The sequence below is a fragment of the Macaca thibetana genome, chromosome 6 (assembly GCF_024542745.1).
Source record: "Macaca thibetana thibetana isolate TM-01 chromosome 6, ASM2454274v1, whole genome shotgun sequence".
Taxonomy (NCBI): domain Eukaryota; kingdom Metazoa; phylum Chordata; class Mammalia; order Primates; family Cercopithecidae; genus Macaca; species Macaca thibetana.
Genome location: NC_065583.1, coordinates 5250912 through 5278007, shown reverse-complemented (window position 1 = coordinate 5278007; position 27096 = coordinate 5250912). Strand labels below are relative to the sequence as shown.

The 27096-nt window shown below is 53.3% G+C and overlaps 2 protein-coding genes across 17 annotated transcripts in view; both read right to left on the bottom strand.

The window, feature by feature from the left end:
- The window catches only part of NOP16 (NOP16 nucleolar protein), a 274193-nt gene that overhangs the window by 7960 nt on the left and 239137 nt on the right, over positions 1 to 27096 (bottom strand). Inside the window, exon 1 of one of the 15 annotated variants that reach the window (XM_050793309.1) lies at positions 23316 to 23325. The exons of 13 other annotated variants lie outside the window; for them this stretch is intronic. The gene's annotated coding sequence lies outside the window, so the exon portion shown is untranslated. Of the gene's footprint in view, positions 1 to 9149; positions 9160 to 23315; positions 23326 to 27096 lie in introns of those variants that run through there. One more of the 15 variants, XM_050793296.1, reaches the window with a different exon arrangement.
- Positions 854 to 26148, bottom strand: CLTB (clathrin light chain B). 2 transcript variants are annotated; one of them, XM_050793281.1, is made up of 6 exons: positions 25768 to 26148; positions 19851 to 19897; positions 6618 to 6735; positions 6286 to 6397; positions 5006 to 5059; positions 854 to 1298 (listed from the first exon to the last, which is right to left on the bottom strand). In XM_050793281.1, the coding sequence occupies exons 1-6, from the start codon at positions 25952 to 25954 to the stop codon at positions 1127 to 1129; spliced, it is 690 nt and encodes a 229-aa protein (XP_050649238.1). In that variant the 5' UTR covers positions 25955 to 26148; the 3' UTR covers positions 854 to 1126. The 2 variants fall into 2 exon arrangements, with proteins under 2 accessions (XP_050649238.1, XP_050649239.1); XM_050793282.1 differs by lacking the exon at positions 5006 to 5059.

The following is a 27096-nucleotide window of genomic DNA, read 5'->3' as shown; positions in this document are numbered from 1 at the left end:
ACAGACATACCTATAAGGCAATGTGCAAACAGCCATCTGATGGGGGCAGGATTGCAGTGATGCATCTGCCAGCTAAGGGATGCCTGAGGCTACCAGAAGCCAGAAGCAGGTGGAACAGACCCTTCTCTCCAGCTCCTTCAGAGGGAGCATGGCTCTGCCACAGCTTGATTTCAGATTTCTGGCCTCAAGAACTATGAGACGATAAACTTCTGTTCTAAGCCAGCTAGTTCATGTACCTTCTTATAGAAGCCCTAGGAAGCTAATATTTACTGGCAATTACTCAAATCTTTTTAAACATCATGCAGGTCATAAGCGTCCTGTTTGCAAACTCTGCTGAAGGGGAAGAAGGTGGTCACTGGTTGTTTATCCCAAATCCACAGATGGGCCCAGCTGAAGGAGGAAGCGAAACACACAGGGCAGTGGACCCTCCACATCCAGAGGGTCCCAGCCAACCCCGAGGAAGGGAGTCTCCTGGGTCTTCAGGGCTCTTCCCTAGGCTTAGAAGGAAGCTACCACTAGGAACCTCTGTCTTGCTTTTCCCTCCCACTACAAACCACTTCCCCTCTGGGAACCTTGGTGTCCTTGGCTATATAAGAATAACAGAATTTACCTCACAGACTTGCTAAAGGATCGAGGTTACAAAAGCATTCTGCGAGAGGCTGTCTTTCCTCCTGGAGATGGAGGCAACAGACATAGACAACTTGAGGCTCCCACTTGGCTGGGAAATGGGGAAACAGTCTCACGTTCTCTCAAGGCCACGAAGCTGGGAAAGTTCTAAGCACAAACTGAGCCCTGACACCAGTTGAGGCTTCCAGAGAAATGAGAATGATAATAAATAAGTGTAAAAAGAGTTAACAACACACCCTTTAAGCCAAGAAAAAAAAATACATCAGGAGGGACAGTCACAATTGAGTAGACTGAGAGGAGGTGTGAGGGGCTGGACCATAGGGCCAGGAGGGAGAGAGGGGTGAGAGGGGTGAGGGTCTCCCTCCCAGCGCCTGGAGATGGGGAGGAGTGGAATAGGCTGTGGGTAGCAGCTGCTGCGAGTCTCCGCCCCGACCAAAGCAGCTGCTCCTCCTCTGCCCAGGCCCGGCCCGTGCTCTGTGGCCATGCACCTAGCAGGTACCTAGCGGGACAGTGGCGTCTGCTTCAGGGACATGAGCACCGAGCGCAGGCGGGACACATCTTTGCACTGCTTGCTGCTCTTGGGGTTGAAGTCACACAGCTGGGCCACCTTCTCCCACTCTGTGCCTGGGGTCTCCTCCTTAGATTCCTTCACGAAAGCCTCCTCGGATGCCCTGCAGGTGGAGATAGGACAGGGGGTTTTATAGCAGTCTGCCTTTCCCCAGCCCTTCCCTTGAGCAAGGCTGCTTTGCCCAGCCTACTCTGGGGCACTCTGTCCTCCCCAGCCTTGTGCCCCCCTGACTTCAGAGGAGGGCAGCCTTGGCGCAAGAGGAAGCCTAGCTTGGTCCTGAGCAGGACCTTGCTGTCACCTCTTCCTGGAACACAATTCCCCCAGACTCGCTCCTGGCTTGCTGCTTCTTGCCATTCGGGTCTCAGTGCAGGCCTTACCTGCTCAGAAAGGTCTTCCCAGCCTAGGCACCTTCTGTTCATTACCTCCCTATCAGGAGTTCCCAACCTGGGGTTCCTGACACCTAAAGACCCTTGGAGGACCTAATGCAGGACCTTAGCTATTTTCACCATTTCCAAAAGCTTGGCAGAAGTAGGACACTGACGAACCACCTAACAGAAGCACCTAATTCAGCATGGCCCGAATGCTCTGTGTGAGGATTCTCCAGAAAGACTGTGGTCAAATACCTATGGAAAACCCAGCTAAAGAGGATCTTTACAGCAAGACTTCCTTTTTTTTTTTTTTTTTTTTTTTTTTTGAGATGGAGTCTGGCTCTGTCGCCCAGGCTGGAGTGCAGTGGCCAGATCTCAGCTCACTGCAAGCTCCGCCTCCCGGGTTTACGCCATTCTCCTGCCTCAGCCTCCGGAGTAGCTGGGACTACAGGCGCCCGCCACCTCGCCCGGCTAGTTTTTTTGTATTTTTTAGTAGAGACGGGGTTTCACCGTGTTCGCCAGGATGGTCTCGATCTCCTGACCTCGTGATCCGCCCGTCTCGGCCTCCCAAAGTGCTGGGATTACAGGCTTGAGCCACCGCGCCCAGCCTACAGCAAGACTTTCAAAGCCTTTAATACGCTGTGTGCATCATGACCCTCCAAGGTGGGTATGTGATGGAATCTACCACATCCCAAGCATATTTCACTACAGAGCCCCTTGTAGCCCAGAACCACCATTGTCTCTATGGCGTCTCTGTGGAGCCACAGCCTGGGGCATGAATGCTCCACTGGAGTCTGCTTTTGGTTGGAATCAAGTTAGGATGAAAACTGGTGGTCCTTCATCAGAAGTTCTGGTTGACAGTTACAGAAGCCACTGACTAAGGGACAGTGGGGAAACAAGTAAATACAGTATAGTGAACAAAATCTAACGTGGGACTCATTAAGAGAAAGACAATAAGGGATGCTTAGGTGAGGAGAGCTGGGTCAATGTTCTGTTTGGCCAGTGAGGGTCCCTCAGAAGTCCCTGGAAGCCCCCTCTCCATCTCAAGCAGGACCAGTTCTGCCGATGCCAGACACGACTGATGGCAGGAGCTCTCCACGGAGGAGCTGACCTCAGATCAGGTGACCTGGCCCCTCTCGAGCAATGCTGGCTGTGTGCTCATTTCATAGCCTGTAAAATGAGGATCACAGCTCTGCCCTATCAACTATTTCAGTGGCCTGAGAATTCAATGAGGTAGCAAGTGGGCCTGGGAAAAAGAGAAGTGCCGCGTGGAGCTGGGTGGCAGGTGGGGATGAGGGAAGCTATCCTAGGAGCTGTCCCTTCAGGGTCCAGAGGCTGTCCTCCATCCTTGCAGCTCAAAGTGTCCATGGTCCAATGGCATCAGCATGACGACACAGTTTGTCAGAAATGCTGACCCTTGGGCCTCCCCACAGTCCTGCTGAATCAGAATCGGGGTTTTCACCAGACCCCCTGGTAATTCACAGGCATGTGAAAGTTTGAGCCTGGGCGCAGTGGCTCATGCCTGTAATCCCTATACTTTGGGAGGCAGAGGCAGGTGGATCACTTGAGGTTGGGGATTCGAGACCAGCCTGGCCAACATGGTGAAACCCCATCGCCACTAAAAATACAAAAAATTAGCTGGGTGTGGTGGCAGGCACCTGTAATCCCAGCTGCTCGGGAGGCTGAGGCAGGAGAATTGCTTGAACCCAGGAGGCGGAGCTTGCAGTGAGCTGAGATCATGCCACTGCACTCCAGCCTGGGTGACAAAGCGAGACTCCGTCTTAAAAAAAAAAAAAGTTTGAGAAGCCCTGGTCTACATTCTCTCTTCAGGGCTCTCCTGGGTGCTCTCTGGGCCATTTGCTCAGGCTCAACAGAAGCATTGAGCACCCTGTGGTATTTCACAGCACCCATGCCCATCTGACATCCCCATCCCTTGCTGGAAGCCTCCCGTGGCTCCCCACTGCCTTCTGGATCAAGTCTGAGCTCAGCCTTGGCACAACAGGAGCTTTGCAACCAGCCCCAAGCCAACCACCTCTCAGCCTCAGCTCCCACCCATCCCCACCATTCTGGCCTGTAGAGCTTCAGCCACTGCAGCCAGCTGGGCCTTTTCTCTCCGGATGCCTTGGCCCCAGCTGCTCCTCCCACCTTCTCTTCCCACCCTCCCTGTCCAGCAAACTCCTTCTCACACTTGAAGGTCAGCTGAAGGTCTTGCATCTCTGAAGCCTGCCCAGGCTCCCCAGGCAGACAGTGGCTTCCAGAGCTCACTGTGTCCTTCCACGAGGCCCTTATCACAACACACTCCAGACCATGAGCACCATGGGGGGCGGCCTGTGGGTGTCTTCCCAATCTGGCACAAGGCGAGTGCCAATGAGTACTAAATGAGGGAGAGTGGAAGGAAGCAGACGAAGGCTCTGGCGTGCTCTGTGCCCTGTGAGAGGAGGCTTAGCCTCGACACACAACAGGCTGAGAGGGCACACCTAGAGTGAAGAACAGAAAGTACTTTCTCTTCAGCTCCAGAATCCCCACCGCCACCCTCCAGGATGCCTCTACCAATCAAGAGGTTGGCATGAGATAAAACCTGTTTGCCAACCCTGGTCTTGATTACTCATCACACCAAGTAGACCCAAACCTGAAACGTGAGCGGGCCTGTGGTGGTCTGGGCAGGGGCTGATGACCAAAGTCAGTGCACTGGGGCAGGAGGAAGAGATGGATGTCACAGAGGAGCAGCTCTTGTCCTTCACATGCCTCCAGCATCCCATGCTCAGTGTCTGTTTGTTCAATAAAAGACCCCTTCAATCGGGCATGGTGACTCACACCTGTAATCCCAGCACTCTGGGAGGCCGAGGTGGGTGGATCACCTGAGGTCAGGAGTTCGAGACCAGCCTGGCCAACATGGCAAAACCCTGTCTCTATTAAAAATACAAAAATTGGCCGGGCATGGTGGCATGTGCCTGTAATCTGACCTACTCGGGAGGCTGAGGCAGGAAAATCGCTTGAACCCAAGAGGTGGAGGTTGCAGTGAGCAGAGACTACACTACTGCACTCCAGCCTGGGTGGCAAGAGCAAAACTCCATCCCAAAAAAAAAAAAAAAAAAAAAAAAACAAAAAAAAACCCTTCACCCCACACACTCACCAAGAGATATCTCAGAGGGAGGGAGTTTGGGTGCCTTGCCATTTGCCCCTCCCACATGGGAATGAGTGCCAAGCACATTCCTCTCTCTGCCTTTATCCTGCAGGGCTCTGATTTAGCCAAGCAGCCTCCAATTCGCTGGAGGGAAGGAGGTGGTTGGTGCCTGCACCCACCAGGGCATTTGCCTCCTGCTCTGACCATTGCTCCAAGCCCAGCCACACTCATTTATATCCCACAAGCAGGAAACTCAAGAAATTGTGGTGGCCATTCCCTCTCTAGCTCCCCCGACAGAGAAGCAAAAGGAACACGTACACGTAGCCGATGATATCAGCATCTGGCTGCTGGTAGAATGCTTTGTCAGCGATCCTTGAGGGAAAGGTTGAGGGAAGGGGTTAGGTGGGGGAAGACAGATGGCAAGACAGACAGGCAGGCAGAAGGTTAGACAGAGAGAGAGAGAGAGAGAGCATTAGTACCTCCCGTGGGAGAAGTGTTAGGAAGCATAGTTCTGGAAGGCTCAGCAACGATCCACAGACCCAAATAGGAGAACGGGGACCTTCACCCTGGCCCCAGCGCCTTCTCTAAAATCCATCCCTGATCGTGTTACTCCTGTTCAGACCCCTTCAGTGGCTCCCCACCGCCCATGTCACTGCCCAGCTCATCAGCCAAGGCCCTTACAACGTGAGCCCACAGGTTCCTGCCTTCTCTCCCACCACTCCCTGGCCCCGTTGTCCAATACATCACATTTTTTTCTTTCGTACCCAGGTCTAGAATGCGCCCCCTACCCCCTGCCCTTTTTTCCCAGATGACCTCCTAGTCATCTTCCAAAGCCCAAGTCCCAAGACACAGAGGCCCCTCCCTGACCTGTTTCCTTGCTTCCATGGCCTTCGTGCAGAGGGCCCTAGTGTATTCGAGCTCAGTCAAACGTGTGTGTTTCTCCTCTGTGCCCTTTGAGGACATAAGACTGGGTCCTCCTTATCTCCGTCTCCTCAGTGCCTACCCCAGAGCCTGGCACGCAGCAGTTCCCCAGACAGAAGGGCAGCTTTTCCCACAACACGCCTTTCCCTTCCCGGAAGACCTTGTACCTTGAAGGGCACAGCCTCAAAGGCAGGAAGCACTGGGCAATGTTCAGTCATGTCCCCACAGCCCCCTCATGTCCCCACAGCCCCCCTCATGTCCCCATAGCCCCTCTCATGTCCCCACAGCCCCCTCATGTCCCCACAGCCCCCTCATGTCCCCATAGCCCCTCTCATGTCCCCACAGCCCCCTCATGTCCCCATAGCCCCCCTCATGTCCCCACAGCCCCCTCATGTCCCCACAGCCCCCTCATGTCCCCATAGCCCCTCTCATGTCCCCACAGCCCCCTCATGTCCCCATAGCCCCTCTCATGTCCCCACAGCCCCCTCATGTCCCCACAGCCCCCTCATGTCCCCATAGCCCCTCTCATGTCCCCACAGCCCCCTCATGTCCCCACAGCCCTTCTCATGTCCCCACGACCCCCTCATTCCCCATTAGCCCCTCTCATGTCCCCACAGCCCCCTCATATCCCCCTCTCATGTCCCCACGGCCCCCTCATGTCCCCACAGGCCTCTCACCGGTTGTTGATCTTGTTCTTCTCTACTTGTTCACTCTGGCGCTGGTTCCACTCCTCCAGGTCTTTCTTGGCCTTCTCCCGCCATTCCTGTTCTGTCACCTTAGATGCAGCATCTAGGACCCCACAGAAGAATGAGCGGCTGCTTTCCAGCTGGGATGCACAGGCCTGGCCACCCCGGCTGCTCCTCCCCTGGCCCCTGCCAGGCAGCCTCAGGGCCACACCGGCCCAGTCCCACATTAAGGCATGCAGGGTTCCATGCACTCCGAGGACTCCCCACACATTCCACCCCACACACAGCCCACCCAGCCAACCCCGGCCCAGCCCCGCCCTCACCCAGCTCTTGCAGCCGTTTCCTCTGCTCCTCTCGCCACTTGCGGATGCTCTCAGGCTCCTGGGTCAGCCTGTCAGCCTGGGCAATGGCTGCGTAGCCATCAGCAGGACCGTTGGCCTCCTACAACACAGACACGCAGCAGTCTATCCAGCCAGCACACCTGCCCCACTGTCTCTGCTGCCCCTGCTGGGGACTCGCTCATGTCTGGATAACTCGACCTCAAACCACCTCATACCCACCGTCTCCGGTGACTACACCTATCTTTGCACTTGCTGTTCCCTCTGCCAGCAACACTCCACCACCTGTGTGACTGCAGGCAACTTACTCACCCTCTCTGTGCCTGATCATTGCCTCCGGCCCAGTCATAGGTTTTGATACCCCCCAAGCAGGAGACTCAAGAAAGCATGTGCCAGCCACTTTCTTTGTCATGAAATGGGCTAAATAACAGTATGCACCCTGATGGGAGGACATAAGGATGAAATGAGTTAAAAATTATAAAGAACACTGGGCGGGTGGCTCACACCTGTAATCCCCGCACTTTGGGAGGCCGAGGCGGGCGAATCACCTGAGCCTGGGAGTTCAAGACCAGCCTGACCAAAATGGAGAAACCTTGACTCTACTAAAAATACAAAAAATTAGCCGGGCGTGGTGGTGCATGCCTGTAATCCCAGTTACTCCAGAGGCTGAGGCAGGAGAATCACTTGAACCTGGGAGGCGGAGGTTGCAGTGAGCCAAGATCGCACCATTGCACTCCAGCCTGGGCAACAAGAGCAAAACTCCGTCTCAAAAAATAAATAAATAAAAATAAAATATAAAAATACTGCTTGGCACAGTGAGTCCCTTATGTTACTGTCATTAAAATCTCTATTGTGGTTGTATCAACTCCTAACAGTCCAAAAAGACCTCACTTTTTTTTTTTTTTTGAGATGACATGTCCCTGTTTCCCAGGCTGGAGTGCAGTGGCGCGATCTTGGTTCACTGCAACCTCTGCCTTCCAGGTTCAAGCGCTTCTCCTGCCTCAGCCTCCTGAGTAGCTGGGATTACAGGCGCCCATCACAATGGCTGGCTAAGTTTTTGTAGTTTTAGTAGAGACGGAGTTTCTCCATGTTGGTCAGGCTGATCTCGAACTCCTGACCTCAAGTGATCCACCGGCCTTGGCCTCCCCAAGTGCTGGGATTACAGGCTTGAGCCACCATGCCCAGCCCAAAAGGACCTTACTTTATAATGTGTTTGTCTGTCTCTGCCATCAGGATGTCACCTCTGTCCTTTTCACTGCTGTGTCCCCAGAGCCCAGCACAGTGCCTGGCCCAGCAGATGCTCAGTAGATGTTTGTTGAGTAGAGAAGAATCCCTGAGATATGCAGCATGATCATAGCTCAGATCACACCATGGGGAAGAACTTGGACTCTGCAGCCTGGCTTTGTCGGTTCAGATGCCACCTCTCATACTATGAAATGTTTGTAAGGCCTGGGAGAAATTGCTTAACCTTGCCTGACTTTTGTTTTCTCATTTGAAAAATGGGGCTGGACATGGTAGCTCATGCCTATAATCCCAGCACTTCGGGAGGCTGAGGCAGGAGGATTGCTTGAGGCCAGGAGTTTAATACCAACCTGGGCAATACAGCAAGACCCTGTCACTATTTTCAAAAAAAATTTTTTAATTACAGAAAAAAAAGGCCAGGCACGGTGGCTCATGCCTATAATTCCAGCACTTTGGGAGGCCAAAGCAGGTGGATCACTTGAGGCCAGGAGTTTTTGAGACCAGCCTGGCCAACATGGCGAAACACCGTCTCTACTAAAAATATGAAAAATTAGCTAGGCGTGGTGGTTGCTTAGGAGGCTGGGACTTGGGAGAATCGCTTGAGCCTGGGAGGCGGAGGCTGCAGTGAGCGGAGATCACGCCACTGCACTCCAGCCCGGTCCAGAGTGAGACTCAGTCTCAAAAAAAAAGAAAAAAAGAAAAAAAAAAAAAGAAAGAAAGAAAAATGGGAATAGACCAGGCATGGTGGCTCACGCCTGTAATCCCAGCGCTTTGGGAGGCCAAGGTGGGTGCATCACATGAGGTCAGGAGTCAGAGACCAGCCTGACCAACATGGTGAAACCCCATCTCTACTAAAAACACAAAATTAGCTTGGCATGGTGGCCCGCGCCTGTAGTCCCAGCTACTCGGGAGGCTGAGGCACAAGAATCACTTGAATCCGGGGGTGGAGGAGGTTGCAGTGAGCCGAGATCACACCACTGCACTCTAGCCTGGGCAATAAAAGTGAGACTCTGTCTCAGAAAAAAAGAAAAGGAATAATATTAAGAACACCCCTAAGAGCTGTTGTGATTTCATTAATATTTGTGAGACATTTAGAAGAGTGTTTGGTGTGGAGTGCTGGCTCAGTGAATAGTAGCTAGAATTACTACTATTATTATTCCCATTTTACAGGGGAGGAAACTGAGGCCCAGAGACATGGGACAATGTAGTGGCAGAGCCAGGGCTAGAGTCCAGGTCCCTGACTCCCAGGCAAGGGCTCTGCTCACGTCTCCCCACCCCCCTTGCCAGAGCTGGGGACCCAAAGCGCTGAGGACTATGAGCTCTGCTCACAAGGGTGTGGCACCCTCTGGTCTGGCAAAGCCTTTCCAATCCAGGCCCAGCCACACCCGCTCTGGCACCCACGCCCTCCGCATTCCTGTCTGCAGGCATTCCACTCCAGCCGCCCCGCCTTTGTCTCCTGGGGCTTCTGGCCTGCAATAGTCTCCCCTTCCTCCTCCTTCAAGCAGTTATCAAAACTGCCATGACTGCCCGTGTTGTTTGACATCTTCTCCCCACAGGAGTGTCTGGCACACCCTCTGTCCTATGGCACCCACCTATCCTCAGTGCCTGAATGAGCAAAGATCCCGGAGCCAGCAGGCGCCCGGTTCTGGGAGGAGCTCTGGGAGAGGGAACACAGATGGCATATCAGGGCTTCAGTCTCCAGCTGTCTGGGGAGTGAGGGACGGGCAGGCCCAGGACAGGGGTGCAGCCTGGCTCCTGGGATCATCAGGGCAGCTGGGTGCCACCCTTACTCCTCTTCCAGCACAGCACTGTATTTCAATTCAGAGACTCTCCCCAACATCCCAGGGGGCCCTTCTGGGACCCGTACCCGGAGAACACAAGTTCACCGCTACTCCTTTCTGGGAACAACGCTGCTCTGAGGCCAGGCTACAAGGACTCCTCCCAGCACCGCTGCCCAAACCTACAGAGCCTTCCATCTGCAGACAACTGCACTGTTACTTTGTGTATATGGGTTTACCCAGGTGCCCTGTTTTATTTTCTTCCCAACACTTACCTCTATCTAAAATGACTTGAGAGATCAGAGAAGTTGGAAATAAAAATAAAAATACAATGAAGGCAGCCATCTGACCACCACCCAATCCCCACTCCTCGAGCAAACATGTACTGAGCCCTTTCTCTGCGCCAGCCCACGTGGGTGTTCAGGAATCCCGAACGCCACTTGACTTCTCATTCCCCAAACTTGCCCCCACCCTCCGTCTGAGAAAAAGGCACCACAGTGCCCTTGTGGGGGAGGAGGAAGGGAAGAGAGGGTCATATCTGAGCATTGTCTTTAGGGTGGCATCCACATGGCATCGAGACCTCAGCCTTTAGGTCTATGAGAAGGGGCAGTGGGGGCTGCCTCCTCCAATCGCCACTCACCCACTCGCCTTGTGTCGCACAACATTTTTACAAAACCTCCTTTGCTTTCTTGGATTTTTTGTTCCAGATGTTAAAATGAAAGCCTAGGGACAGTGAACAATTTCCCAAGGGTACTAAGGCCCCAGCCTCATGTTCGTCCTTGATTTCTCCTTCCTTCCCATGCCCTGAGCAAGTCATCAGCAGGCCTGTCATCACAATCTCTAAAACTCTCCCTCCGGCCCTCACCACCCCTGGCCTGGACCACAGATGGTCTCTGCTTCCTGCAGCCTCATCTCCACAAAATGCCCGAATGACCTGTTCAGAGCCTAAATCCGATTTATCATGTCACATTTTAAAATATCCAAAGGCAGTCGCGCATGGTGGCTGGCGCCTATAATCCTAACACTTTCGGAGGCTGAGGCAGGCGCCTAAGCTCAGGAGTTCAAGACCACCCCGGGCAACGTGGTAAAACCCCATCTCTACTAAAATGCAAAAATTAGCCAGATGTGGTGGCAGGCGCCTGTAATCCCAGCTACTCAGGAGGCTGAGGCAGAAGAATTGCTTGAACCCGGGGGATGGAGGTTGCAGTGAGCCAAGATCGTGCCACTGCACTCCAGCCTAGGTGACACAGTGAGACTCTCTCAAAAAACAAATAAATAAAACTAAAATAAAAATAAATTAATTAAAATAAAACATGTGAAGGCTCCCTACTATGGCTAGAACAAAATTCAAGTGATCTGGTCTCTCCCTGGGCCTCTGATTTCTGTCCTCTATCTGTGTACTCTTGCCACACTGGCCTTCATGCAAGCTCATCTTGTATCTCCTCAGAGGCTTTGTCTGGAACATTCTTCCCCTAGAATCGAGGGTCTATATCTTCCTAGGGCTTCCTCTGCCTCCTGATTGAGGCCTTGGCTTGTTTACCTGTTTAAAATCTGTGTTTTCCCCCTTCCCTCCCCCAAAAAAGTAAGCAAGCTCCAGGAGGGCAGAGGCTGCCTGTTTCTACACAGCACCCAACACCGGGACGGCCTGGCTGCAGGAGCCTTTCAAGAATTTTTTTTTTTTTTTTTTTTTTTTTTTTTTTTTTTTTGAGACGAGTCTCGCTCTGTCGCCCAGGCTGGAGTGCAGTGGCCGGATCTCAGCTCACTGCAAGCTCCACCTCCCGGGTTCACGCCATTCTCCTGCCTCAGCCTCCCGAGTAGCTGGGACTACAGGCGCCCGCCATCTCGCCCGGCTAGTTTTTTATATTTTTCAGTAGAGACGGGGTTTCACCGTATTAGCCAGGATGGTCTCCATCTCCTGACCTCGTGATCCACCCGTCTCGGCCTCCTAAAGTGCTGGGATTACAGGCTTGAGCCACCGCGCCCGGCCACCTTTCAAGAATATTGAATGAATTCACAGATGTTCAGGCTTGGGGACAGGGATGAGCGAGACATCTTCCAGGAAGGCGGGACAGGGAGTCCCTCGCAGATGAGAACCATGGCTGGGGAAGTGTGAACCTTGCTGGAACACAGGTCAGGTAAAGAGAGTGGGGGAGGGCACCATTCTTACCTGGAGATAGAGCACAGTGGGGAGAGATGGGGAAGGGCATTTCAGGCCAAGAGCCAGCACGTGTAGGAGTCACGTGGGCCTGGAGCCTTCGGGAAATCAATACACACATGCAGCCAGATGTGGGAGGAGAGGGGTGGAGAGGGGCCCTGGGCAGGAGTCTCTTTTCATCTGTATCCTTGAGGGCCTGCCATCTCCATAAAGCCTGCCCTAATTTTTTTTTTGAGGCGGAGTCTCGCTCTGTTGCCCAGGCTGGAGTGCAATGTCAGGATCTCGGCTCGCTGTAACCTCAGCCTCCTGGGTTCAAGCGATTCTCCTGCCTCTGCCTCCCAAGTAGCTGGGATTACAGGCATCTGCCACCACACCTGGCTAGGTGTGGTGTATTTTTAGTAGAGACGGGGTTCTGTCTCTACTGTTGGCCAGACTGGTGTCGAACTCCTGACCTCAGGTGTTCCACCCACCTCGGTCTCCCAAAGTGCCAGGTTTACAGTCATGAGCCACCGCGCCTGGCCAAGCCTGCCCTAAATTAAGACTCCGGAGAACTTGCAATTAAATGGCTTTCTTTAATCTTCGCAACCCTACGTGGTTTTTTTTTGTTTTTTGGTGTTTTTTGTTTGTTTTGTTTTTTTTCTTTTTTGAGATGGAGTCTCTCTGTCATCCAGGCTGGAGTGCAGTAGTGTGATTTCAGCCCACTGCAATCTCCACCTCCCGGATTCAAGCAATTCTCTGCTCAGCCTCCCAAGTAGCTGAGATTACAGGCGCCCACAACCACGCCCGGCTAATTTTTGTATTTTTAGTAGAGACGGGGCTTCACCATCTTGTCCAGGCTGGTCTTGAACTCCTGACTGTGATCCAACCGCCTCAGCCTCCCAAAGTGCTGGGATTACAGGCGTGAGCCACAGTGCCCGGCCCTTTTCTTTTTTTTTTTTTTTTTTTTTTGAGACAGAGTCTCACTCTGTCACCCAGGCTGGAGCGCAGTGGCGTGATCTCTGCTCACTGCAACCTCCGCTTCCCGGACTCAAATAATTCTCTTGCCTCAGTCTCCTGAGTAGCTGGGATTACAGGTGGGCACCACCACGCCCGGTTAATTTTTTATTTTTAGTAGAGACAGGGTTTCATCATGTTGGCCAGGCTGGTCTCAAGCTCCTGGCCTCAAGTGATCCGCCCCCCTCAGCCTCCCAAAGTGCTGGGATTACAGGCAGGAGCCACCACACCCAGCCAAGTTTTACTCTTTTTGTTTCACAGGTAGGGAAACTCTATCTCCAAAGAGCCAAGGTCACCCAGCCAGGAAGTGACAGAGCCAGGATTCAAACTGAATTGCTGGGTGTGACTTGTCACATAGTAGCTAATAGGGCCCATGCACCACTTCTGTGATGCATGATTTGTGTTCCTGCTTGTCTCCTTCTCAAGACAAGACTAGAGACTGGGTCCCCAGCTCCGGTTGCCCCCAGGCCTCTAGCCCGCCTTCCTCTGGGACACACCCCCACACACCACCCAAAGCTCAACGAGGGGCTGGGTCAGGAATTTGTGAGAAGTGTCCAGGGCTACAGAGCACTTTCTCCACAGCCCTGTGTGGCAGCGGAGCGGAGCCTCTAATGCTCATTTTACAAATGAGAAACCAGGCTCAGAGCAGTTAAGTGACTAGCGCACAGCCAGCCAGCTGGGAAAAAGCAGAAAGTGAAAGTCCAGGTCTTCTGACTCCATCTAAACCTCTGCTGCAGCCTGCAGCCTGGGCGCGGGAACAGCCTTAAGGAAACTTCAGCCCCCACGGTGTCCTGCCCCAGGCCCAAGGTGCCAAGGCTGGCCAAACCGGGTCCACATCTCCACCCCTTGCAACCAGCTGCAAGGCCCACTGATGCACTCTAGTGAAGGCTATGCAGGGCTCACCCGAAACCTTTGGCCCCTCCTGGCTCTCCTGGCACGTCCCTTGGTGCAGCAGGTCCCAGGCTCGGGTGAACCCCGGACTGAATGACCAACCCTCTGCGGCTTTGCACATGCTCTTCCCTTGACCAAGGCCACCCACATCCCCCTGGGCAGCCTCGGAACCCCCTGCCAGCGTCCCCTCACAGTTGCGTTCCCTAACTTTAGGGCAGGCTCTGGCGCCTGATCCTGGATTCAAGTTTTACCTCTTACTATCTACACAATTTGAGCGAGCTGTTAACCCTCCTGATTAAAACAATAATGACAACCGACATCACAGGGAGTTGGGAGAACTCAGGGAGATCATGCACGTAAAGCTCTTGGTTGGTGCCTACACAGAGAAGAACTCAATCTGTTAGCTCCTAATACTTCCCCAGAGCCAAGCCCTCACCTTCCTGGGCTCCCATCTACCTCTTTCCAGGTCCCTATCTTCTATCAGAAGCGAGTGTGGGACCAGGCACAGTGGCTCACACCTGTAATCTCAGCACTTTGGGAGGCTGAGCAGGAGGACTGCTTGAGCCCAGGAGTTTGAGACCAGCCTGGCCAATACAGCGAGACAACATCTCCATAAAAAAATTTAAAAATTAGCCAGGCATGATGGCCCTCCCTGTAGTCCCAGATACTCAGGAGGCTGAGGCAGGAGGATCACTTAAGCCCAAGAGGTCAGGCTGCAGTGAGCCTTGATCACACCACTGCACTCCAGTCTCAATTACAGAGCGAGACCCTGTCACTCAAAAAAAAAAGAGCTCTTTTTTTTTTTTTTGAGACGGAGTCTCACTCTGTCCCCCAGGCTGGAGTGCAGTGGCGTGATCTCTGCTCACTGCAAGCTCTGTCACCTCCCAGGTCCACGCCATTCTCCTGCCTCAGCCTCCCGAGAAGCTGGGACTACAGGCACCCGCCCAGCTAATTTTTTTGTATTAACCACCACGCCCAGCTAATTTTTTTGTATTTTTACTAGATACAGGGTTTCACCGTGTACGCCAGGATGGTCTCGAATTCCTGACCTCATGATCCACCCGCCTTGGCCTCCCAAAGTGCTGGGATTACAGGCGTGAGCCACCGCGCCCGGCCCAGAGAGCTCTTTGGAGACCAACTACCCAGTGGATTTGCCTCCATATCCATTTATTTGCTGCCGTAGCAGGTGTGTAGCCATAAAAGAATGTGCACTGACCAAATGAATAAATGACCAACATATAAACCAAATGAATAAACAAGTGGCTGGGTACACAGGGGTGTGGAGGGCAGGGGAGAGCGCTGGACACTCCATCAGAGGGGCTGGGCTTTACATCCCCCTTCTGCCGCTCACCGGACTCGTGACCTTTGAGAAGTCCCTTCCCCGGGCAGCTTGGCTCTCAAACCTGTTAAATGAGTGACAACATCCTACTACCGGTGGGAAGTGAGGCTCACGAGACGCTATGGAAACACTCCGCAGCCCATGGAGGGCGTGTGCGTGTCGCCCGCTGTCGCCCGCTGTTCCAGTGTGGCAGGCCCCACGCCTGCTGGCCTCAGTGCACCGTGGCCAGGAGAGCACAGTGCCGCTGCCAGCAGGTAAAGCCCCGAGAAGCAGCCACCACTCATTATTTCCGGGCTGCTCAGAACAGATTTTCCTGCCCCTGCCCCCACCCCTACCCTTGCCAGTGACAGCGTCAGGGGCCACAACTGGGCTCTCCTTTAATCACCTGAGCATCTCAGTGGGGAGATCAAGTCATGGCCAGGAGGGGTGGCAACCAGCAGAGCTCACCAGTGGCTAGAGCAATGTTCTGACCCCTCCCAAGCTCTGCAGAGAGAAAGGGGCAGGAATAGCCAGGACCAGAAGGTAGGAGGCGACAGTCAGGGCCAGGCTTGTCTCAGTCTAGCTCCCTAGAATCCCTCTCCTGAGGGACCCCTCTGCTGGGCCCACCCATGAAAGCCTCTGTGGACCCACACCAGCCAAGCGTGTGCTGCGACTCCAGGGACGGCCAAGAGGATGAGCCACATCCTTCTTTGGGATTGATCAGCTAAATCTAAGCTAAGCTGAGCTGCTAATTCCTCTAAGTAGCTCAGAGGAGGATGATGGGAGTATTAAGGGAAAGGAGAGAGGATCTGTGCAGAGGTGGGGAGGCAGAGTCCTGCAGGGCCCTTCTGTCCCTGCCCCTCCCTGGCTGTGCCAAATGGAGCTGGAATAGGTGTGGGCAGGCTTGTTCTTAGGCTGTGTTGGCAATCGGGTTTGCAGCTGGACCCGCTCGTGGTGCACGGACTGCAGAAAAGAGTAACAAAGGAAGCACAAAAGCTCGGTCCAGGATCCTTGAAAGTGTTGGGTGTGTACAGGCCAAGGTTTCTCCTCCCCAGGCAGGTGCAGGCCAGACCTGCTATGCTCAATCTTAAAGAGCTGGGGCTTTCCACCTGTGACCCAGCCACTGTGGCCAGCCAGTTCCAGCAACAGAGCGGTAATGCAAAGCACACCAGGTCAGAGGTCAGGAGATGTAGGCACACTGGGGCTTTGCCACCATGCTTCTGAGTGACTCAGTTCATCTGTGACCCTGCCCTGCCTGTAAGGATTCTAGGATGGCACTGATGTGATATGATTTACAAATAAACACACCTGCTCTGATTCTTAGTAACAGTGAAAATAAGAGTTCTCACTGAGATTAGAAAAGAGGCCCAGGGTTCCTCAGATTCACCCAGGGCTCACCCAGGGATGAGGGGTTGGGAGGGAGAAGGCGGGGGGCCAAGTCAGTCAAAGGGGGTGCACTCCAGAACTGGCTGATTTCCTAGGTGACTTTGCATTCACCACTTCACCGCTCTGAGCTTCACGATGCTAATCTTTAGGAAAGGTAAATGATCCTGCTCAGAGTGTTCTAGGTACTTTTCTTTTTTTTTTTTTTTTGAGACAAAGTCTCACTCTGTCATCCAGGCCAGAGTGCAGTGTGCGATCTCAGCTCACTGCAACCTCTGCCTCCAGGTTCAAGCAGTTCTCCTGCCTCAGCCTCCTGAGTAGCTGGGATTACAGGCACCCACCATCCTGCCTAGCCAATTTTTGTATTTTTAGTAGAGACAGGGTTTCTCCATGTTGGCCAGGCTGGTCTCGAACTCCTGACCTCAAGTGATCTACCCACCTCAGCCTCCCAGTGCTGGGATTACAGGCGTGAGTCAGTGTGCCCAGCCACGTTCTACATACTTCTGTGGTTCCAAGCATATCTCCAGCTCTGGGTCCACTTTAGGACAGAGAACTGTGGGGTCAACCAAAGTCCTTCTGAATGTGCCCAGAGCCTGGGCAGCCTAAGTCTCAGTGATCTACCAAGCTGCACAGCAGCAAATCCTCATTCTTTGACTCCCTCGGGCCCAACCAGACATGAAGCTGCTGAAGTCCTAGAGATCGACTTTTCCAGCTTGCTGATAGTTGAGTAATTTTCCAGAAACAGGACTTGGCCAGTTTCCCTGCATAAGGTACCAGCCCATCCCTCTTACATAAGAAAATAAGGATTGTTTATTCCCCCAGAGGATTTAAGAAGCCAGCTCCTCCAAGGCGGGGCTCAGAAGATCCCACAGCCGAAGTCCCCAGGATCAAGGGTCTTTGGCCCAGTCTGAGTGGGAATGAAGGCTCTGAGGGGAGGTTTAGCCCCACCAGGCATCTGGTTCGGGGGCTGAGGTGAGGATGATTGCACGCCTCTGTGGTCTGAGTTCCCTCAAAGTACTAAAATGGATTTGTGTGTGTTCAAGGGGAAGAGAGTCAGGCAGGTGCAGACAGAAGCAGTCTTAACTAGAAATACACTTACTAGGGTTTTCCTTTTTTTTTTTTTTTTTTTTAAAGACTGTCATGCCGGGCGTGGTGGCTCACGCCTGTAATCACAGCACTTTGGGAGGCCGAGTTGGGTGGATCACTTGAAGGTCAGGAGTTCGAGACCAGCCTGGCCAACATGATGAAATGCCGTCTCGCCAGGCACGGTGGCTCACGCCTGTAATCCCAGCACTTTGGGAGGCCAAGGCGGGAGGATCAGGAGGTCAGGAGATCAAGACCATCCTGGCTAACACAGTGAAACCCTGTCCCTACTAAAAATACAAAAAACTAGCCGGGCATAGTGGTGGACGCCTGTAGCCCCAGCTACTCAGGAGGCTGAGGCAGGAGAATGGCATGAACCCGGGAGGTGGAGCTTGCAGTGAGCAGAGATCGCGCCACTGCACTCCAGCTTGGGCGATAGAGCAAGGCTCCATCTCAAAAAAAAAAAAAAAGAAAAAAGAAACACCGTCTCTACTAAAAATACAAAAAATTAGCTAGGCATGGTGGTGGACTTCTGTAATCCCAGACTCAGGAGGCTGAGGCAGGAGACTCACTTGAACCCAGGAGGCGGAGGTTGCAGGGAGCCAAGATCGTGCCATTGCACTCCAGCCTGGGCAATAAGAGCAAAACTCCATCTCGAGAAAAGAAAAAAAAAAAAAGACTCACCCAGGCCAAGTGTAGTAGTGTAATCATAGTCACTGCAGCCTTGACCTCCCCAGCTCAAGCAATCCTCCCACCTCAGACTACTGAGTAGCTGGGACTATAGGCACACACTATTTCCCCAGCTAATTTTTCATTTTTTGTAGAAACGGGGTCTTACTATGTTGTCCAGTTTGGTCTCAAACTCCTGGACTCCTACGATCCTCCCACTTCAGCCTCCCAAAATCTGGGATTACAGGCGTAAGTCACTGTGCCCGGCTGGGTTTTCCTTTTTTGTGCTATAAAAACACTTAAAGAATTTTTAAACAACCCAGCGAAAGTGAATGCCCTTTTCTTATCCCCATCCCACCCCGCCCTTGGGGCTAACCATTCTTAACAGCTGGTACACATCCTTTCAGATATGTAGTGCAAACTTGTTTTTTTTTTTTTTTTTGAGACAGTTTTGCTCTTGTTGCCCAGGCTGGAGTGCAGTGGCGCGATCTCGGCTGACCGCAACCTCCGCCTCCAGGGTTCAAGCAATTCTCCCGCCTCAGCCTCCCAAGTAGCTGGGATTACAGGCATGCGCTACCATGCCCAGCTAATTTTGTATTTTTAGTAGAGATGGGGTTTCACCGTGTTAGCCAAGATGGTCTCAATCTTCCGACCTCATGATCTGCCTGCCTTGGCCTCCCAAAGTGCTAGGGTTACAGGTGTGAGCCACCACACCTGGCCCAAACATATTCAAAAAAAAAAAAACCACAGGACCATACTGTGTATATTATTCTGCAAGCTGCTTTTTCCACTTAATATATTGTGGACATCTTTTCGTGTCAATACAGGAAGCTCTGATTGCCCTTTTATTTTTTATTTATTTATTTTTTTTGAGACGGAGTTTCACTCTTAATCTCCCAGGCTGGAGAGCAATGGCATGATCTCGGCTCGCTGCAACCTCCACCTTCTGAGTTCATGCAAATCTCCTGCCTCAGCCTCCCAAGTAGTTGGAATTACAGGCACCTGCCACCATGACGGGCTAATTTTCTGTATTTTTAGTAAAGATGGGGTTTCACTATGTTGGCCAGGCTGGTCTTGAACTCTGACCTCAAGTGATCCACCCACCTCAGTCTCCCAAAGTGCTGGGATTACAGGCGTGAGCCACTGCGGCCAGCCCTGATTGCCCTTTTTAACAACAGCATGGTTTTCTCATCTATCTATTCAGTCCCCTGATGCTGGACACTTAGGTTGTCTCCAATTTGTCTGCCATTATAAATAATCCTGCAGAGAATCTGGGTGGCCTTGTCCAATTATTTCCTTTGGGAAAATTCTGGAAGTGGAATATCTGGACCAAAGGGCCCGCCCTGTGTGTGGAGATGGCCTGGGTTCTGCCTCCCGTCAGTGGTACATGGTCAGGGAAGGCCTTGCGCTGCCTTCATCTCATGCCACCGTGGGCTACTTGACCTCTCCCTCCCAAAACCAGACATCACCATGGGCAACTTGAGGTTACTCCCCATCAATCTCGATCACTAGTGGTCCTTATTCTTCTTCCCTGCCCTCTACATGACAAGAAAACATGCCAAAAACCTTTCTCTATGTTCCCACCCCAACGCATCAGATATAATGAACAGGAGAACTTGGAGCTGTAAGCCTACAACAATGAGGCTTTAAGTTACTGAGATCGGGGCTGTTGGTCCTCACCGCTGCTGAGACAGAGCCTTGCTTACCCGAAATACATCTCCATTGACTGTGGTCCCCATGTCCTCAGAACCAGCTGGAAAGAGAACAAGGAGATAGCATTACTCACTGTTTAGCTTATAGCAAGCAGGAAATGGTCCTACATTAGCCCCTCAACCCAAACTCTGTGTATACCCATGTATATATTGACCCACATATAGTAGACATAACGGATATATATATAATTTAGGCTCAATCCCCTCCCTGACTGTTTACAAAGCCTCTCACAGCCATTAGTACATTTTATTTTCACCACAGCCCTGCAATGAAATGGTTGTCAACCCATTTTACAGATACTCAAGCTGAGGCTCAGACAGGCCATGCGATTGCTCAAAATCACCCAGCCAGTAATAGCTCCTTACCTACCCGAAATCACCGACCCCTGGCCATGGCTGGGAATGGCCAGATTACCTGTGGAGCCTGTGCTGGTGAGTAGGCTGAGCTGCTGTAAGCTCAGGGTGGGGGCTATACTGGATAAGGAAAAGAGGGGCCTACATGTCTCTGCCTGTCCCTGAGGTGCCTTAAGCAACTGCTCCTCCTGGGTGACCAGGAGTTGCAGTTCCCACCAGACAGCACCTGGCACATTTTTTCTCTTTGTGCCCTTCCCAGAAGGAATGAAGTTTGCCCTCAGCAGTGACTCCTCCCTGTCCCTTTCCTTGACATCTGATTAGTCACCAATTCCTGGGGCTTCGGCTACAACAGTGACATTCACAGCTGCCCTCCACTCTCTCCCGCAGCTCAGCCCCAGGCCCGGCCCTCAGCATCTTGCACCTGCACAACTGCTTTGCCTGCTAAATAGGGGCAAACAGCTGGGAAGACACAACTGTGTGTCTTTCTCTTCTCCTGTGTCTTTCCCAGAGACCTGCACGCACTTGTGCCTTTGCAGGTGCGCAGTCATTATCTGTTGAATAAACAAGTAAATAAATGCATGAAAGAAAGACAACGAATGCACAGCTTTTGCCCATTCACAGGCCCCCTTGACTCCAGCCTCTCCCATCCCTCTTTCAAACCAACTGCCAGGGCTGACAGTCCATAAAACATGCACTTACCTGTGCCTCTCCTCTGACTCAAAATGTCATGAAAACAAACTCCAAAGAAATCCACTTCCCATGGACCACAGTGGCCTGTAGCGTCTGCTCCTGCCTTGGGGACTTTGCAGGTGCTGTTCCCTCTGCCTGGAAGGCTGCTCCCTCACTCCCTTCAGCTTCTGCTCAAATGCTGCCTAATTAAAGGCCTCCCTGATCACACCCCCATCCACCCCTTGGGCACCCCTTCCTATTCCTCCAGCAGTATTAAGCGCACTTACTACAGCCTGCTGTTTATTTGTCTATGTGTTTATTATCTGTCTTCCCCCATCGAACAGACCCTCCATGAGGGTGTGGACTTGCTTTCATCCATGATGGGGCCCACCACCTGCAACAGTCCCTGGCACATGACAGAGACTCAATAAATATTTGCCAGATGAATACATCTAACCTGGAACATGAGGATCTCTACAATCTGGCCCTGCCCTTTCCTGGCTCACTTCCCACCAGCCCATCCCACAAACCCTAAATTCTGGTTTCCTCCTTCCCCAAACACACCACCCTCATCTCCATGCTTTCGTCCTGCTTCCCTCTCTAAAGAACGCTTTTTTGGATCCATTTATTCTCCAAGGTGCAGCTCATAAGTCACCTCCTCTGGGAAGCCCTCTTTTGCTTCCTCTACTTCCCTAGGCACTTATGGTAGGTCTCACTTTTGGGGTATTCCAGGATATCATACAGTATCCCCCACCCTCTTGTGCAATTACTTATGATCCCCAGGGTCCGTGTGTACCCCGTTACCCAGTTCTGTGTCCTACTCAGCTCCTCAGGGTTCCAGCACGGAAGGGGTGAGCAGTGACTGTTGGCTAAATGCAAATTGAATTGTTCTTTTGAGGCCTGCTGTTATCTGCAAGGCTCTCAAAAACTGCGCTGCCTCCTAGCAAAAAGCCATGGAGGCCACATGAGGTTATGAGGCAGATAGTCAAACAGCCCTTCACCAGCCAGAGAGGGCCGTGAGCAGCGACAGTGTGTTTGGCCTGGGGACTGAAGGGAAGGACACTTAATCCCATGGAAATAATCCCCGGGTGACATAAATCATAATTGACTTTACTTTCAGAGTCAAACAGTGATGGATTCCAACCAACTCTGTCAGCTGTCACCCCCACTCCTTCAGATAAGGCTTCTCCTGCATGGGTGTCCTGGCCCCTAAATCACAGTGGGACCAATAGGGTTTCAGTGGCAGCATCTTCCGCAAAGGGGCTTCTTCTGCAGGGCCGTCTCCTCTAGCAGGGCCTCACGTTACCGGGGTCTGTCTATTTCCTGGGATGCCGGTCAGTACACTTGGCCTTCTCAAGAAATTGCACCACTCCACTCCGCCCTGATCAACCCCAGTCTCAGACCCCACCTCTGCACGCAGCTGCCCGGAGTCTACCCTGACCGACAGAAAAAGTCTCTGCCCAGCCTCAGCCTCCAGAGTGTTCCTCTGGAGAAGCCGTTTCGGCCTCCTTGGGAGTCCACACACACCCACACAGCGTTCCAAGTACCTGTTCCCACAGGGCTCTCCACCCGCCCACTGCACATCTATCACCGGGAGTCCACACTCACAGGCCAGCAGAACAGGACTGAGGCAGAGGCACGTCCCGGGGATAAACCCCTGGATGTTTGCTTCCCTCAGCTGCCTGGCCCATTTTGGAACAAGGGCAGAGAGGGTCCAGAACATTCCTGTGAGCTTACTGAGGCCCAGCGGGGGAAATGGGCTTGCCCAGAACTGACAGGCAAGTCAGAGCCAGGCCTGGTGCTCAGAAAACTGGGTGTGAAAATGGAAACCTACCCAAGGCTGATGAATGGAAACAGTGTCCATCATCCAGATCACCCAGGGCCACAGGCCCCGCCAGAGAGGAGGGGCTCCCTGCAGCTCCAGCACAGGTCTACAGCAGATCCCTCTTTCCCCAGGGGCACCTGAGCCCAGTGGCAGCACAGAGACTGCTAATCTGAGGACCCCAACATCCAAGAGAAGGTGCCTCAGAGGTACTGACTGGCGGCTGCTGCTAGAGCCAGTTTTTGCTCAACTCCCAGCAGGCCAGGGCGCTTTTTCTCTGCCCCATCCAGGCTCCTGGCACACATCCCTGGTCAGGGGAAGATTACCTGTTCAGCACTGCGTAGGCTGAGAAGGTCAGATCAATTCTAGTCCATCTGGCCACCCACTGAGCCACCATCCCTCAACACCTCTCTGTTCCCCGACCTGACTAAGGAGGGCAGCTGAGGCTTTGCAGAGTCAGCAGGTATGTGCCTGGGAGACCCTCAGAAGGCTGTGTCCCCACCAGCTCCCTGGAAGAAGCAAGCGTGTCTGTTTCTTTCCTTGTCACCTCGGGTCTGAGGCCAATCTGTGCCCCATCTCTGCCAAGGACAGAACTTCCCGTCCAGGCTCTAAGCCCCCGGAGCCCCACCGTCCCGGGAGAGGCCACAAACTGCTCAGCTGCCAGAGGCGTCTGGCTGCCCTCGGCCTGAATCCCATCTTCTCTCTCCTGAGGTTCTGGCAATGGCTCCCCTCAGCAGGACCTCCCCACAAGGCCTCCCTCCTCTTCCCTGCACCCCTCCCCCAACAGGCCCCAGGGAGCCAGACTGAAGAAAAGGGTGGTCTCACAGAGGTGTGGACCAATGAATACTGGTGCATTAACTGGGGCAGGCATTTCTCAGCAATTCCCTGGGACAGGGCAGGGTCTGTACTGAGGTGCTGGAAGCTGCCACTTCAGAAGCCCTCCATTGCTGTCTCAGACAGGTGGCAAAAGACCCAGTGCTTCTCACCCCACATCCTATCTCCTCCCAAGGAGGTGACTGCTACACATATTTTTTTTAAAGACAGGGTCTCACTGTTGCCCAGGCTGGAGTGCAGTGGCATGATCACAGCACACTGCAACCTACCTACACCTCACGGACTCAAGCGATGCTCCTGTCTCAGCCTTCCCGAGTAGCTGGAACTACAACTACAGCTACATGTCACCACGCCTGGCTAATTTTCGTATGTTTTGTAGAGATGGGGTTTCACCATGTTGCCCAGGCTCCACAGCATTTGAAAGAGAATGGAGCCCAGAGTTGGGAGGTGTGGGATCAAGCCCTAGATCGGTCACTCCTGGCTGTGTGACTCTGGCAAGATACTCAGATTCTCTGGGCCACCTGTTTCTTGCATGTTACAAAAGCCTGGTTACATTTCTCATACCAAGGAGATACAGAGATGCTTCAAACTCCTCAGCCACAGGAACTGTCTTATTCATTTCTGTATCCCTAGTGTCCTGGCACACAGTAGGTGCTCAGCAAATGTTGAATGAATACACACATGACTGTGAAGAGCCTTGTAAACACCATTAACCAAAATATATCTATATGTATATATGTCAGCACTATTACAACAGGTCCATAAACCACTCCAAAATGACATTAACAGGAAGTAAAACCTGTTTTGGATGCACCCATGAAAGTGATGTCTACTTTTTTTGTTGCTGTTTCTTGAGACGGAGTCTCGCTCTGTCACCCAGGCTGGAGTGCAGTGGCGCGATCTCAGCTCACTGCAAGTTCTGCCTCCCGGGTTCACGCCATTCTCCTGCCTCAGCCTCCCAAGTAGCTGGGACTACAAGCACCCGCCACCACGCCCAGCTAATTTTTTGTATTTTCAGTAGAGATGGGGTTTCACTGTGTTAGGCAGGACGGTCTCGATCTCCTGACCTCATGATCCACCCGCCTTGGACTCCCAAACTGCTGGGATTACAGTGAAAGCCACCGCGCCCGGCTGATATCTACTTTTTTACTAAATATTTCACAAAATCATTCTTGCTAGCCAGAACCAGGGCAGGAACATCATTGATAAAGATGATCTCTCAGGGACCAGGCATGAACTCTGAAGTCTGAAGCCAATCACAGTAAATCATGATAGCTCCGGACCACGTTTGGAAAACCATTAAGTCGACAACTACAAAACCCTGAAGGGCCCTACCACATCTGACTGATGCCTCTTTGCGGCCCACACTCCGGTGTCTAACTCAGAGCCAGACACTTGGAAGGCAGTGTGGTCAGGTGGAGAGGGCTTCGAGTCTGACAGAAACAGGTTTAAATTCACGGCCAGGTGTGGTGGCTTACACCTGTAATCCCAACACTTTAGGAGGAAGATGTGGGAGGATCGCTTGAGCCCAGGAGTTCAAGACCAGCCTGGGCAACACAACAAGACCCTATCTCAAAAAAAGGAAAAGAAAAAATATATAAAAAATAAAAAGAATCAGGTTTAAATTCTTGATCTGCCACTTATTAGTTATTTCAATAGCATACCCCTTTGAGTCTCAGTTTTACCATCTCTGAAATGGGTTCAGTAACGTGTATGAAGTGATTAAATGTAACCAAGGCGCTTAGCCCAGCGACTGCCGAATGGCAGGTGGTCACGGGGGAAGGTTAGTGACTTCCTGGAGCACCCAGGGTCCTCTTTTTTCCCAGCTGCAGGAGAGAGCTAAGCCTGAGGGGCCAGGAGGGCTGTGTTCTGCCCACACCTGCACACTTAGCTGGGAGCCTGGGACAGCCAGGCTATTAGAAGGCTCAGGAGGGACTCTCAAAACTGAGCTGGGGTTGGATTCCAGAGCCGGGCAGCGGGGAAGCTGGCCTGGGGATGAAATGTCATGACCGAATTCCTGTCCCGGGAGTCACCGGATCCACAGCCCCAGGGGAGGCCTCATCCCCAGCTCGGAAGTGCTACATGGAGAGCTCCAAGAAGATTCTTCCCCACGTCCCCCAGCTCCTGCCCCGGCTGGCCTAGAGCAGGCTCTCTACCCTGTGCCGCTGGGCCCCGGCCGGGGTCCCCCGGGTGCGCGCCCTGAGCCCCGCTCCAGGCCCCGCGCTGACTCACCCCCACTCGTGGGGCCCAGCTGCGCGGGGGCCGCATGGCTGCCGGCAGATGCCCCGAAGCCCTCGTCGTTCTCTATGCCTGCAATCTCGCTCTCCTGCTGGGCCAGGAAGGCGGCCGCCGGGTCCTCCTCCGCAGCCTCCGGGGCCCCGCTCTCCGACGACGAGAAGAAGCCAAAGTCATCAGCCATTTTCCCCGCGCCTCTGCCGGAGCCTCCGCTGCGCTCGGCTCTGCCCGCGCCTGCCCCGCGCTGCGTCCGGCGGCCGCGACGCTGTCACCCGAGCCGCGGGGAGCCGGCTTCGGCGGGGACGAGCTTGGCGCGGACCGCACTTCCTCTCCGCCACCGGGCCCGGCTGGCTGTCACTGCGGTGCGGGCGCCGCGGCGGGAGGAGCGGAGCCGGAATGCGGTGACGTCAGCGCGGGGGCGGGGCCGCAGCCGCAGGGCCGGGAGGTCGCCGAGCAGCGGCCGCAGGAGGGCGCCTCAGGACTGGGCGCAGCGCTGGGCCCGGGACCCGCGCGGCGCTTCCCTCTCTCAGCAGCGGCGCCCAGCTGCTCGTGTCCAGGACACCGGGGCGAGGCACAGCTCCCGCCCGGTCTGGAGGCGAAGCGCAGGGCACAAAGTGGCCGTTCTGTGCACTGGGCCGCGACAGGAGGCCAGCTCTGGCCTCGGGAGCGCAGACCTGGCTCCTGATTCATTCTGCAAAAGTTTCTTCTCCTAAGCTGGGGTGTCATGCACCTCATTCTATGAGCCTCCGCCTCTGTAAGAGGAGGAAAATTGAGGCTGGGAAAGGCTCCCCCGCACCTTTTCATGCAAGTCCAGGTCCTTTCCCACTAGGCCGTGTTGTTTTGTGCATTTTTTGTGTGTATCTCCCTTGAGGAGGCTTCAGTTCATACGACCAGAGTTTGAATGGCCCGGCTGGACCCCTTAAATGTCCTTTAGGTATGAACTAGCCTGAGAAAGGCAGACCTGGTTTATCCAGACAGCCTGCCACTCTCCGCCGCTGCCCGCTGCCCTCCGTGAACAGGCTCTGAATGCCTCCTCCCTGCCTGCGCTTTGCCAAGCACCAGGACAGCAACGTTTTATAAAATCCAGCCATGGCCATGCGGAGATTACAATCCAGTGAGACCAACAGACGGCAAATGGTATGTCAAGGCTCTGTGTGTGAGGCGCTGTGACATTTAAACACGGGGTACAGGGAGACGATGCAAAGAAACACCATGGGATTTGGGCTGTCTGCTATTTCTAATGTGGGACTTGAAGGGCTACTATGAAATATGGACTGGAAGAGAGAAAGGAAAGACGTGCCCCCACACTGGGGGTAGAAGTGGAGT